Source organism: Triticum urartu, chromosome 7A (genome assembly GCF_056163025.1).
Source record: "Triticum urartu cultivar PI428250 chromosome 7A, HENAU_Tu73, whole genome shotgun sequence".
Lineage (NCBI taxonomy): Eukaryota > Viridiplantae > Streptophyta > Magnoliopsida > Poales > Poaceae > Triticum > Triticum urartu.
Window position 1 is genome coordinate 494423995 of NC_141879.1, and position 15381 is coordinate 494439375.

The following is a 15381-nucleotide window of genomic DNA, read 5'->3' on the forward strand; positions in this document are numbered from 1 at the left end:
CAGGCCCACCTCTACCTGGATGGAGCCACCTGCCCCTTCAGCCCCCTCATCGAAATCACTCGCGGGTACTCTACGAGCCGACCCGATTTTAGTCACCATAAGTATCATATATTATGTATAAGTATATACCCGTGATCACCTCCCGAGTGATCACGGCCCGATAGTATAGCATGGCAGACGGACAAGAATGTAGGGGCACTGATGAAATACTAGCATCCTATACTAAGCATTTAGGATTGCAAGTAAGGGTAACAACAGTAGTAGCAAGGACAGGCTATGCATCAGAATAGGATTAACGGAAAGCAGTAACATGCTATGCTACTCTAATGCAAGCAGTAGAGAGAATAATAGGCGATATCTGGTGATCAAGGGGGGGCTTGCCTGGTTGCTCTAGCAAGTAGGGGTCGTCAACAACGTAGTCGATCGGGGCACCAGCAGCGGCGTCAGTCTCGTAGTCTACCGGAGAGAAGAGGGGGAAGAAACAATGCAAACAGATGCATAACGATGCATGACATGACAACAAGCGGTGCTAGGCGCGCCCTAACACGGTAGGAGGTGATACCGGCGAAGGGGGGAAACATCCGGGAAAGTATCCCCGGTGTTTCGCGTTTTCGGACAGATGAACCGGAGAGGAAAAGTTGTGTGTTTGCTATGCTAGGGATGTGTGGCGGACGAGCGAGCTGCGTATTCGGATTCGTCGCGTCGTTCTGAGCAACTTTCATGTAGAAAACTTCTTCATCCGAGCTACGGATTATTTTATATTAATTATTAAAGTTTTAATTCAATTTTGGAATTAACAGATTTTAATTAATTAGAAAAGGTAATTATTGGGTCAGCGTGACATCAGCATGATGTCAGCAGGTCTACAGGTTAACTAGGTCAACCCTGGCACATAGGGCCCATTCGTCATAGTCTCAGGTTAATTAAACATGGTTAATTAGTTAACTAAATGATTATGTTAATCTAATACATAATTAATTAAGTTAATTAATTAATATTTTTTTTATTTTTTTTAAACTCTCTTTTTTTAATAAAAAAGATCTGGGGCTGGGCCCCGACTGTCATTGGGCCAGGGCCTTATCGGTTCGGGCTAACGGGCGCCGTGTGCAGGGGGTGCGGGTGCAACCCGTAGCCCGATTGGGCGCCTGCAGAGGCCAGTGGAGGCGCCAGGTGTGGGTGGCCGTGGCCACGGCGAGGCCACGGGCGGAGCGCGAGCCGCGCATGTGAGGAGGAAGCAGGGCAGGGGCGGCCAGGGAGGTAGCAGCGTCAGCAGCCGGTGGGGGCGGCAAGCGGCGCCGGAGCGGAGCTCCGGTGGGCGCGCGGGGCGGAGCTCCGGCGAGTGTCGACAACTGACGCGAGAGGAGGCGCACGAGCGGGGCAGCTGCAAGGGAGCGAACAACGGCAACAGCAGGGGAGGCGGAGAGGCTCCGGCCGGCGTCGGGGAAAACAACGGCAGTGCAAGCAGCGCCGGGCAGTGGCGCGAGGCCACGTTTGGGCAGGCGCTCGCGGGTGCGCGGGGAAGGAGCAGCAGAGGCGAGGAGCAGCAGCGGCGGGCGCAGCGAGCGGGTGCAGCGGAGCGGGGCAGAGGAGAAGAAGGGGGGCTCACAAGGGGTTGCAGGGGTTCGGGGAGGAGGTCGAGGAGGCCACGGCGAGGTCGACCCGACGACGGCAGCGGTCTTCTGGGCGCCGACGAGGAGTGACGGGGTGGCGCGCGGCATCGGCATCGGCGGGTTCGGGGCACGGCTGCCTCTCGATCCAGACAAGGGAGGAGCGAGGCGTGCGACGGGGTCGAGGCGGCAAGGGCGGGGTGGCGCCGGAGACGACGAGCAGCGTCGGGGGACGCCGACGACGAGGTGGGCACCGGGGTCGGAGCCCGATCCGAGTCGAGGGGGAGTGAGGGAGGAGAGGGGATCGTGTGGAAGGGGAGTGAGGGTGTGCGCTAGGATTCCCCGGGGGTGGGGGGGCATGTAGGCCAGGCGCAGGGTGGGCCTGCTGGTCAGCTGGGCCAGCCGACTGGGCCGGTTGGGACGAGGCCGAGTTGGCCAGGGGGTTTTATTTTATTTTTATCTGTTGTTTATTTATTTCTTTTCTGTTTCTTTTAATAATTAATTTATTTTAGTTTTTGTAAAAAAATAATTTCAACAGCTAAATTATTATTTAGAATTACAACACTGCCACATTAATTTGGACAGCTAAATAAAATAGTTTAATATTTTATCAATTAAAAAAGGTATTTAATTAAATGTTTTGTTTCTGTTTTATTTATTTGAGAGCCTTTAAACACTTTGTCAAAGTTTGAATTCTCCACCACAATTACCTATGATTTATCCGACACCCTTAGAACATTTTAGTTTCAAGGTTCGAAAACGTTTGTCATTTGCCTTTACTTCAAATTTGAATTTGGATCGGTTCTCAACTAACGCGAGATTAGCACAGGGATCGTGGTGACATGGCATCATTAGCAGGGTGTTACTGTAGCGTAAATATACAGGCGTCACATAATTTATGTAAACGCCAAACATGTTTAATATGAATGTCAAGTTAGTCGAATTTATGCCGAATTTGGCCAAACTTTGCCGAATTCATATGTTTTAAAATAAAAAAATGCGCGTCTAGGGTGACCCTAGGGCGAGTGGCTCGGAACCCGCTCGCCCCCACGCGTCAATCTGCCGTCGGCTTGTTTCTAGGGGGCTCTTTTTCGACGTCCTGAGAGGCCGAACGGCTGAAAATGCTCTAACATAGTCAAGAGAACATTTTATTTTGAAAAACGTTGCAAGCTGGCAGACCGGCCGAACTTTCGGCTGGCTCGCTCGCCATGCTGGCTCCAACGCCCACGAAACAAACCCCAGCGTATGACATGTGTACGTGGTGGACCTCACACAACCGCCCCCACTCCTATCCTTATCCTCTTCCTGACCTTTCCATTTGGCTTTTCTTCAACCTCCAGCCGCGGCATCCTCTGCTCTTCACAACCACGATTTTCTCTCCTCCATGCTGCCCACGAACCACCACAAGCTCCTCTCACTGGCGGCCATTGTTTTCGCAACCAGCTGCTGCTGGTGAACCAGCACGACCGGCGGTGAAGACGACGAGCTCCGATGCTGCAACTAGAGATTTTTATTGCTGGAACCAAACGGCAGAAAAGCTGCAACCACTTTTGGCAGGTGCTGGAACCGGACGACGACGAGTTCGTTTTTGCTGGAACCTGCAAGATGTTTTGCTGCATGGGCACGTGAGAGTTCATGCTATGACTGGTGGCGACGATGTGTTTTTGCTGGAAACATGGATAATTTTTGCTACAACTTGCATGTGTTTTTGCTACTGCCGGCAAATCAATAGATTATTTGTTTTGGCTGAGATTTTTTTTTGCAGGGGAACACGATGGTCTGAGCGGACGACGGCGATGAGTGGAGTGGAGGCGGTGACGCGTGGAGATGCTGCAGCCACAATGGTTGCCAGCTGGAACTGGCCGGCGGGTGAGCTGCAGTCACCAATGTAAGAAGCATGGGGCGGCCGAGGGACGAGCGTGGTCGACACGGGTGGCTGGCGAGCAGGAGCAGCAAAACGGCGGGCATGGGTGGCTTGGGGTCGCCGGCAAGCGTGGCTGGCAAGGGGGACGAACGCGGCGGCCGGCGAACACGGAGGATTTCTTTTTGTTTTTAAATCACACGCGTTGACAGAAGGGAGGAAGGAGAAGGACCCGGATCTGACGGTTGTAACAGGGCAAATCGGACAATATGGGCAGCGACCGGCCCAAATTTGGGCCGGCGCACCGGCGCCTATCATTGCCCTTTTATTTTCCTCGCCCTTTTACATCATGAAACATAACTCGATTTGATGCCATGTTTTGGTTGCCCATGTTTTGATCAATGTTGGCAAGCAAACTTAACTCTTGAGTGATAGAAGCTGTATATTAGAGAACTTAGTGGCATTCTTGGAAGAGGTCATATGCTAGTGATATTTTGAGAATATCAAAAAAACAGTACCAATGCATATGTGTAGCTGATGTACTGTAACATTTTTTCACCACACATATATAAGGAAGGAAAACAGTAATAGTGCATATGTGCAGCTGATGTACACAACAAGAATTATTTACATGTATAGAGTATATCGCAACGCGGCCAGCAACTCTCCCGCGACATGTCATATGATATCTGTTACTACAATCTACAGCTATGACTTCTCGTAGATGATATCATAATGCCCTGGTCTATACAGTAGTGTCACAGTAGGAACCGAGGAATCTGGTGACTCGTAGATGATGTGGATGTTAGGCTCCTCAATCAGTGAAACGTCAATGTTAACAACTCGGAGTGGCACCTGTATGACATTGGTGAGCGCAGTGAGATTCACTTGTTGTGCATCTTTCTTCACTGGGAGAACCTCCTTCAGGCAGTACTGCAATTCAAAAGCACATAAGGCGTCTGACAGTGAGGACTTCACATCATTTTTTTGACATACAATTCTAGTTGCTGGTAAAAGTATTATGCTGAAATTTAGCTCCTACTATGCAGTTCCATCACACAGACAAATCATAACTAGCAGACAAGAAAGGCAATACCATTTGCTTCTAATGTACATATGACACTCAATTATGCATAGAAGATTACTGCATCATCTAAAGGAAATACTCACCCCTATTGCATTAGGCATTCCTTGACCAAGTTCGCTTATGAATGACTTAAAAGTTTCAACCTCAGTGCATATCTCAATAGCTGTCACAAGTCAAAGATACAAAAGTACTAAACACAAAACAAAAATAGTTGGAGTCAGAAAATTAGAGTAAGTTGGCAAGATAACTAAGAAAATTGTTGTATCTCACTGTTCGCAAACTTCTGCTCATTTTAACTCTCCTGGAAAAGCCACTCTTGATAGCCACTGCAACAAAATTTATAACATAAGTACGCAACACAGTTTATTGTTGCGAAAATGTTAATGCAAACCCACCTTACTGACAGTTTTTGTTTTTGTTCCATACATTCCAGTATGAAGCCCACAAAAGCCTAGACGAATTACAATATAATTAATATATAACTTAAGTGCACTTGGCGGTTCAAAACTAAAAAAATTGGTGAATGAAATAATGCAGGAAGCCTTACATCATGAAGATCTGAATATGAACCACGCAAATGAAGCCTTTGGAATTTCTCCCACATAGGTTCAAGTGCACCAAGTAAACGTAGCTCCTCCTCGTGAGATACTTTCACAAGCTGCTCCTATAGACCCAAAGGACAAAATGTAAGCATCGTCAAGCACCAAGAACTTTAAGGTGCAGAACTGGAAGAAATTTAGCAACAAGATCCTAGTGTACCAGGTATGAGTATATGAACGATCTGTAAAAGCAACTCCCGTCTCCAGGTACCTTCCGATATTCAGAGTAATTAGCCGAAAGCTTCTGCAGAATCGCACACAATAGATGAGAATATATAGCAAACAAGTGAGGACACACATCAAGTAGAAATATAACAGCTCACAAGTCATTACTTTTGCCTTATCTTTCATAATTTCGTTTTCAAACTCATGCGGTAGAGATGATAAAGGTTCCTGCACCGAAACAAGATTTCAATTAGTAAAACCAATGTTATTTCCCAAATTGACATCTCTAGCCTCAATGATAAAATTAGAGAATATCCTATTAAAGTTAACCTTTTGAAGAATTTTTTTGCAGCCATTTTGTGATGTCTGCAAAACCATAGAAAACTGAAGGTGGAAAGAGGTTAAGAAAGGAGTGTTGAAGCATAGTTAATTAAACTAAGCATTTGAAAAGAAACCCTTACATCATCACAAGCTTCATACTCGTCTCTCCAAGAAGCCCTCACAGCATCAGATGCCTCGTGACTCCAAAACGGAGCTTCCAGAATCTGAAAACAAAACAAACTTAAACTTTTGTTTTATTTCCAGAAGAATTGTGAACAGTTTGCAGGATGCCTAGTTTCAATGTGAGTTCGGATTGTAGTCACTGTTTATATTTGTGGCCTTGGCTGTAGGAGACCCAACACTTTTATAAGAAAAGCGGGAAACTTGAGAAAGTGAAGAACTGTAAATATTGGTGTGCTAAAAACTTATGTTTGAGCAAAGCGAAACTTTTCATTAATAACACACAACTCACACATTTCAATATGGAATGTACAGGGGTGCAGAAGCAAGACAAATTTTTTTTCCACCTTATGCCTGAAAGAGGCGATCATGTGGGACTTTAACAGACCTAAGATTTTACAAGCCTTGAAGTTGAAGCAAAGAAGACTGGTCATGTAAATGAAGAAGCGCCATTGACATCCCCAATGGACTAAGCAAGAAATTACAGAAACCACCCGTAGCTGAACTTATAATATCTGGTGTGGACTCGCATTTTGTTTTGACATCTACGAGATGGTGAATTTTATACAGCCAACAAAAAATTTCACCTTATACCTGAAAGAGCCAAGCATATGGGACTTCAACTTCAAGAGCACTAAATATTTCAAGCATAGAAGAGGGTTCACGAAGAAAGTAAGCAAACCATTGTAGAGTAGCTTATCTGATAACAGTATCTATTATTGATACCTAAGAGTCGATTGTAAACATCGGCTTTGTAAAAATGCAACAAAAAAAAGTAGCCATTGCATAACTGGGCAACAAATGTAATATTTAACAAAGAAATTGGTGGTACGATTCATATTAAGTTTATATGGAATTCTAAAAATGTTGGATAATAACTGTCTGACATCTAAATTAGCAAGATTTGTGACAAACAAAATTCTCAGCTAGCGAGTCTAAGAAACCTTCACAGGTACAGACATTTTCATAGGGCCGGGGAATTGCCCCCTTTTTGAAAAGAAAAAGGCGCAGACTATTCATGTTTCTGCTGCTGCCTATCTATGCCAATATTCTATTTTTCTATACTTGGCTAATTTATGATGCTAAAATTCATATAAAGCCAAAAGATAACATGGACTGCTAAATGTGAAATCCATAAAAGAAGTGACTATGAACAAATGCCATTTAGCATTAGTACAACTGCTACACTCTAAAGACGACCCGCGCTATGTACACTTCCAAGAAAAAGGATGCAGAGATAGAAGTCATGGGTTTGCTCGAGCAAAGCCAAAACTTTTCATCGATAACACAACTCAACACACAGAAGCACGCAAATTTTAATATGGATATTTTTTGTGGGAAATTTCAATATGGAATATAAAGAGGCACAGAAGCAAGATATACTCCCTCCGCCCCACAATATAAGATCGTTTTCCAAGCTAGGGAGTAAATTTTAATTTATTTTCCAGCTTATGTCTGAAAGAGGCAATCATATAGGACTTTAACAGTGCTATGATTTTACAAGCCTTGCAGAAGACCGACCATGTAAATCATTGGCATCCCCAACAGAGTTAACAAGAAAGTAGGGAAAGCATAATGTTTGCAGGGTATTAGACAAGTATACGACGGTGCAGAAAATCAAAATTGACGAATCTTTCTAAGCATGGATACCTACAAGAACCTAAATCCGTGAATCTTTCCAAGCCAGTGCACTGTTAAAATTGCAACCATAATCAAAGATTCAAACACACCAGTCCAAGATCAATCTTTCATGGTCAAAACATCCACAGAAATGATTCCCAAATCGAGAACGTACTAGGTTTCTTGCAAATTCCCAAATCAAGAACGCATTGGATTTCTTGCAATACCTGATTATACATCCACTCAGAGGGTGGATCCCTGTAGCGATCCCTGTAGTTGAAGGAAATATGAGCAAATTACTACGAGATTTAATCCGAATAAACAGAATATAAATCATGACCACAGCAGCAGAGATTAAACTAATCATGCGAACTAGCATAGCAGATGAACATATCACATATAGGGCACATACTAAAAACATGAATTCTACCACGATCTCGAACGGGAAGGATAGAATCACATACGGTGCAGCGGGTGCAGCACCGCCAGCGTTGATGTTGTCGCTCATGTCGTCGAGGATGAGGTTGCCGAGGTCGGGGAAGAAGTCGTCATTCGCGAAGTCGTCGCTGCCAGCAGTCGCGCGAGTGCGCTCCCCAAAAACCTGATCGCCCCTCTCCCGTACAGGATCACGAGAGGCGGGGTTCCGGAGGCCTGCTGTCCCTTCTCGCGGTGCACGCCGGAAGGAGGGATGGAGAAGACTAGCTTGGCGGCGCAATGATCTGGAACAGTGATGAGAAACCATACGAAGCGGCGGCTAGGGTAGACGTCTGCCCTGACTATATATTGCGGGCCGGTAGGTCGTGGGAGTAAACCCCACGTCCGAGTCGTCACGATCCAAAAGAGTCGGAAACGGTTCAGTAATTAACGCGTCCGTTAATTATTAATTAATGACTCATTGATTTTCCCATGCAGCAAAAATATAGACAACATGCATAGCTCTGTCCTCGGCTCGGCTCAATCCCGCAACCCGCGGCGCGTCGTGACGAGGCGTGGAGTGGCGAGGCGAGCGAGGAGGAGGAGTGCGCGTGTAGGTCTCCTCTTCTCATGCTCATACAAGTGGTAGAAGAGCTCACCTTATAAAGAGGTGCAACTCTCTCTCAACTTCCAATGTGGGACTAAACTTTAGCCTCACTCACTCCACTCACATGTGTGCACGAATGGGCCAAGAGAATTTCAGAATTTTAGTTAGGCTTTGGGCCAAAGGCCTACTAGCAAAATTCCAACAATCCCCCACAAAGTCTCATTGGCACATCTCATCATTTAGTTCCAAACCATTGTTTTATATATCGGTGCTTAGTGGAGACTGTGAAGTTGAACTTCCACTTAGAAATTTATGCTACACTAGATCACAACTTGAATAGTGGACTATGCCTTGAACTACAAGTTTTCTGTGAAACTAGTTTCACACAAATTCTTGACCGATACTGGGCTGCCGCAAGGCTTCCCCGCGGGTGGAGCGTATACATCATACTCCAGGGCCTTTCATGAATTTATTACAGAACACCCAATTCTCACAGACTGCGACGTTGACAGTCAAATTCATATAGGTGTGTTCCTCAGAAGATGTTCTGCAGGACAACATCTCTGCTTACCCGAATAAGCCACTTGGAACACATTAAGATAATTATCAACCTGCCATGCAGATCAGGAGAGTATTACATCTTTATGGAGTGGGATAATTAATATAGGGATACTCTCCTCCCAGCTGACCAACAGCTTGTCTCCCACTTCTACTTCACGGGATCTCCGATCACATAGAGTGGGTTACCACTATGGACAACTCATGCGGTGGGTCTCAAACCCATCTCCATCGATGCATTATCTATCACATTACGTGATAGACCCTTTGTGAAGGGATCTGCCAAGTTTTTCGACGTTTGGATATAATCCAACGTAATAACTCCGGAGTTCCTCAATTTTCTGACAGATTTTAGTCTCCTCTTCACATGCCTTGAGGATTTCATATTGTCCTTAGAACTGTTTATCTTGACGATCACAGTTTGATTATCACAGTTCATCAGGATAGGGGGTATTGGTTTTTCAACCATAGGTAAGTCCATCAAGAGTTCACGAAGCCACTCTGCTTCAACAGTGGCAGTGTCTAATGCTGTGAGTTCTGCTTCCATAGTTGACCTCGTTAAGATGGTCTGCTTGCAAGACTTCCAGGAAACAGCGCCACCACCAAGTGTAAAAACATAACCACTTGTGGCCTTAATCTCATCAGCATCAGATATCCAGTTTGAGTCACTATAACCCTCCAGTACCCTTGGATACCCAGTGTAGTGAATCCCATAGCTCGAGGTGCCTTTCAAATAGCGCATAACTCTCTCAAGCGCATGCCAATGATCATCTCCCGGTTTTGACACAAACTGACTCAGCTTGCTCACAACAAAAGAGATGTCAGGCCTCGTGGTACTCGCCAAATACATAAGCGAGCCAATAATCTGAGAATATCTCGGTTGATCTCTAGCAATCCGTCGATTCTTTCGAAGCAACACACTAGCATCATATGGAGTTGGAGAAGGCGTGCAGTCGCTATACCCAAAACGACTCAAGACCTTTTCCACATAATGAGACTGAAGCAGTGTGATCCCACCATTCTCATCTCTCAACAGCTTGATGTTTAAGATAACATCAGCTACTCCTAGATCCTTCATCTCAAAACAGCGAGATAAGAAATCCTTAACCTCCTTGATTAAATCAAGTTTGGTTCCAAAGATCAATATGTCATCGACATACAGACAAAGAATAACTCCTTCGCCCCCACCATAGCGATAGTACACGCACTTGTCACCATCGTTTACTACAAAGCCGGCAGCAGTTAATGTTCTTTCGAACTTCTCATGCCACTCCTTAGGAGCTTGTTTAAGGCCATACAAAGACTTTAATAACTTACACACCTTTCCTTCCTGACCAGGTACTACAAAACCATCTGGCTGATCCATGTAAATTTCCTCCTTCAACTCTCCATTAAGGAAAGCCGTCTTAACGTCCATTTGATGAACGAGAAGACCATGTGAGGCGGCCAGTGATAGTAGCACCCGAATTGTGGTCAGTCTAGCCACGGGTGAGTAAGTATCAAAGAAGTCTTCACCTTCTTTCTGGGTATAACCCTTGGCCACAAGCCGTGCCTTGTACTTTTCAATCGTACCATCAGGTCTAAGCTTCTTCTTGAACAACCACTTACATCCTGCAGGTTTGCACCCATATGGACGGTCAGTGATCTCCCAAGTACCGTTAGCTAAGATGGAATCCATCTCGCTACGTACAGCTTCCTTCCAGTAGTCAGCATCAGGAGATGCATAGGCTTCTGAAATAGTCCTGGGTGTGTCATCCACGAGGTACACAATGAAATCATCACCAAAAGACTTTGCAGTCCTTTGTCTCTTACTCCTCACAGGAGTTCCATTGTTACCCTCAACAGGATTCTCAACGTGTTCCATCGCAATGGTGGGTTCAGGAATTACAGTGAATTCCTCACTAGATGGAGTAGGTATCTCCTGATTTGATGAACTCGACATATCCTTCATAGGAAATATGTCCTCAAAGAAAGTTGCATCATTTGATTCCATAATCGTACCAACATGCATGTCGGATACCTCCGATTTTATTATCAAAAATCTATAGCCGATGCTATGAAAAGCATAGCCCAGAAGAACACAATCCACGGTTTTTGGTCCAAGCTTGCACTTCTTGGGAATTGGTATATTGACTTTCGCCAAACAACCCCAAGTACGTAGGTAAGAGAGTTTCAACCTTTTCCTTTCCCATTGCTCAAATGGAGTCATGGTCTTATGCTTTGTGGGAACTCGGTTTAGGACATGACACGCAGTCATTAGCGCCTCCCCCCACCATTCCTTGGATAGACCCGAAGTGTCTAACATGGTGTTAACCATATCAGTTAGAGTTCGGTTCTTTCTTTCGGCTACCCCATTTGACTGGGGTGAGTAGGGAGGCGTCCTCTCATGGATTATACCATGTTCCGCACAAAACAGATCAAATTCATTGGAAAAATACTCTCCACCACGATCGGACCTAAGCCGTTTAATTTTTCGATCAAGTTGGTTCTCTGCCTCAGCTTTATAGTTTTTAAAGAAAGTCAAAGCCTCATCTTTTGATTTCAGAAGATACACATAACAATATCTAGTGGAGTCATCAATCAACGTCATGAAGTATCTCTTTCCACCTTTTGTCATCACGCCATTCATCTCACAAAGATCAGAATGTATAAGCTCTAGTGGCGCCAAGTCTCTTGCCTCTGCAGTCTTATGGGACTTGCGAGGTTGCTTAGCTTGCACACATACTTGGCACTTGGAGCCTTTGACAGTAGAGATTTTCGGAATTAAATTCATATTGGCTAACCGCGTCATGCAACCAAAGTTAATATGACAGAGTCATGAATGCCAAATATCAGACTCATTATTGTGGCAAACATCATTAATAACTTTAGTGCAAATATCTGACAAAGATAGGCGGAACAAGCCTCCGCACTCATAGCCTTTTCCAACAAATTGTCCACACTTAGAAATTACAACTTTATTGGATTCGAAAACCAACTTAAAACCATCTCGACATAAACGGGAACCGCTAACGAGATTTTTATTAATGGACGGCACATGATGAACGTTCTTCAGACGCACAGTCTTCCCCGAAGTAAACTTTAGATCGACCATACCAACACCTTGAACGATGGCATGTGACCCGTTCCCCATCAGCACGGGTGAAGTCCCTGTTGCCTGGTAAGAAGAAAACATGGAGGCGTCAGCACAAACATGTACATTGGCACCGGTGTCAATTAACCAATCAGGGGATTGAAATACTAAAAGGATGGTAGGAAAAATACCGTACCCTGATTCCTTCATATCAGTATCACCGATGACAACATTAGCGGACTTGCCGCTCTTCTCATGTTCGCGCTCCTCAAAGCGGTTAGGACACTTTGGAGCCCAGTGATTAGGATCACCGCAGACATGGCAAAGTCCCTTCCCCTTCTTATGAGAATTCTTCTTGAAGTTGGTAGAATGTGATGGCTTGTTCTTTGTATCAAACTTGCCTTTGCCCTGAGTTTTGTTCTTATTGTTTTTGTACTTGTTGGGCTGGGAGTTCTTCTTCTGTACCATGTGGGCACTAGAACCTCCCTCAGCAACTCGAGCACGTGTGTCCTTTGCTCTCGCCTTCTCTTCAACATCAAGAGTACCAATGAGATCCGCAACGGAAAACTCCTGTCTCTTGTGTTTCAGGGAAGTAGCAAAATTGTTCCACGAAGGTGGAAGCTTGGCAATGATGCCTCCGGCAACAAATTTGTCCGGTAACACACACTTGAAGTACTCAAGTTCTTTTGCGAGCGACTGTATCTCATGAGCCTTCTGTACAACAGGGCGCTCATCAGTCATCTTGTAGTCATAGAATTGCTCCATGACGTACAACTCGCTGCCGGCGTCCGAGGCACCAAACTTGGCCTCAAGCGCAGCCCACATGTCCTTGCCGTTGTCAAATGACATATACGAATCCACAATGGAGTCATCAAGAACACTCAGAAGAGTGCCTTTAAAGAGGGTATCGATCTTCTCAAAAGCTTCCAGCTGTGTTGGATTAAGATCGCCCTCAGGCTTGCCCTTGGTGGCATCATAGCAGCCCATGGTCTGAAACCAGTAGACTGCTCTCGTGCGCCACCTCTTATATTGCGCCCCCTTAAAGGCAGGCGGTTTCAGATGCGCGGCAAAACCACTTGGAGTAAATTGCCTATATTCAGGTTTTTGGATTGAAGGAAATATGAGCAAATTACTACGAGATTTAATCCGAATAAACAGAATATAAATCATGACCACAGCAGCAGAGATTAAACTAATCATGCGAACTAGCATAGCAGATGAACATATCACATCTAGGGCACATACTAGAAACATGAATTCTACCACGATCTCGAATAGGAAGGATAGAATCACATACGGTGCAGCGGGTGCAGCACCGCCAGTGTTGATGTTGTCGCCCATGTCGTCGAGGATGAGGTTGCCGAGGTCGGGGAAGAAGTCGTCGTTCGCGAAGTCGTCGCTGCCAGCAGTCCCGCGAGTGCGCTCCCCAAAAACCTGATCGCCCCTCTCCCGTACAGGATCACGAGAGGCGGGGTTCCGGAGGCCTGCTGTCCCTTCTCGCGGTGCACGCCGGAAGGAGGGATGGAGAAGACTAGCTTGGCGGCGCAATGATCTGGAATGGTGATGAGAAACCATACGAAGCGGCGGCTAGGGTAGACGTCTGCCCTGACTATATATTGCGGGCCGGGTAGGTCGTGGGAGTAAACCCCACGTCCGAGTCGTCACAATCCAAAAGAATCGGAAACGGTTCAGTAATTAACGCGTCCGTTAATTATTAATTAATGATTCATTGATTTTCCCATGCAGCAAAAATATAGACAACATGCATAGCTCTGTCCTCGGCTCGGCTCAATCCCGCAACCCGCGGCGCGTCGTGACGAGGCGTGGCGTGGCGAGGCGAGCGAGGAGGAGGAGTGCGCGTGTAGGTCTCCTCTTCTCATGCTCATACAAGTGGTAGAAGAGCTCACCTTATAAAGAGGTGCAACTCTCTCTCAACTTCCAATGTGGGACTAAACTTTAGCCTCACTCACTCCACTCACATGTGTGAACGAATGGGCCAAGAGAATTTCAGAATTTTAGTTGGGCTTTGGGCCAAAGGCCTACTAGCAAAATTCCAACAGTAGTTGGAGGCGCCCAGAGAGCTGGAGGTTGAGGCGTCGCCGCACGTACGGTCGCTGCCGATCCAGCTGTCCGAGGAGAAGGAGGAGGCGGAGGAGGACGCACCCATGGTGCTGCTCGACGGTCCCGAGAGGAAGGAAGCGGCGGTGGGGTTCTTGTACCTGCCTGCAGGCTCGTCTTCGTCATCAGATCCCCAGGTGGAGGACGAGGCGGAGCCCTTGTTGGCGACGACCGAAGTCCCCGGGGGCTGACCGGACGGGCAAGTGCTGAGAGGGGAGCCGGGCGCGGAGTAGCGGTCGTCGGATTCTTGAGGAGTCCTGGAGGGCTCAGCCCCAGCTCCGCCGCAATTGGGATCGTCGGCGTCGGGAGAGCCGCCGGAGCCGGCCATTCTATGCGGTTGGGGGAGGCGGGAAACGGAAAGGGCAAGGGGACGGGAAGGTAGGTGAACAGGAAGACAGCGCGAAATTTTGCGAGGGTGGCAAGGGGAGGCCCTATATGACGCTCTCCCAACAGAGGGCCCCAACACACCAACGGCTGGGCCGACCCATTTACAAAGGACTGTACCAACGGGGTCCGTTCTGTAGCAACGATTCACCGGAGCAACTAGTTAACGAGCGCTCCCTTCGGAAGCCTCGCAACGATCAGCGTCACTTGGCGCGCTCTCAGCCATTCGCCATGTGTCGCGCTCTGGATGCTCCCTTCGAATTTTATTTTTTTTATTTTTTCGCACGCGTTTTTGGCTTTTTAAACGGTTATTTTCTGGTTTTTTTGACATTTTGGTTTTCCCCCGATCTTTCTTAGCTTTTCAATAAAAAAAATTGATTTTTTTTCCACGAACATGTTTTATTTTTTTTCTTTCGTGAAAGTCACGGTTTTTCTTCCGCGAGAGGCACGGTTGTGCTTTAGCGAGAGTCACGACCGTGTCTCTCAGAAACGAAAAAAAACGCATTTTCTGTTTTTTTTCTCTTTCGCGAGAGTCACGGTTTTGCTTTCGTGAGAGTCACAGCCGTGCCTCTCGGAAAGGGAAAAACAAAACGTGTTTTCTGTTTTTTTTCGTTCATGAGAGTCACGGTTTTGCTTCTGCGAGAGGTACGGTTGTGCTTACGCGAAAGTCACGGCCGTGCCTCTCGAAAAGGGAAAAAAAGTACGCGTTTCTGTTTTTTTCCTTTCGCAAGAGTCACGGTTTTGCATTCGCGAGAGGCACGGTTGTGCTTTCGCGAGAGTCACGGCC

At 46.3% G+C, this 15381-nt stretch overlaps 1 protein-coding gene across 1 annotated transcript; it reads right to left on the bottom strand.

The window, feature by feature from the left end:
- Positions 1-4176: 4176 nt before the first annotated feature.
- Positions 4177-14538, bottom strand: LOC125523415 (OVARIAN TUMOR DOMAIN-containing deubiquitinating enzyme 1-like). Its single transcript, XM_087533148.1, has 11 exons — positions 14159-14538; positions 7668-7719; positions 5781-5864; positions 5650-5703; positions 5488-5547; positions 5315-5398; positions 5103-5219; positions 4982-5006; positions 4837-4881; positions 4639-4718; positions 4177-4401 (listed from the first exon to the last, which is right to left on the bottom strand). The coding sequence occupies exons 1-11, from the start codon at positions 14536-14538 to the stop codon at positions 4177-4179; spliced, it is 1206 nt and encodes a 401-aa protein (XP_087389274.1).
- Positions 14539-15381: the final 843 nt, after the last annotated feature.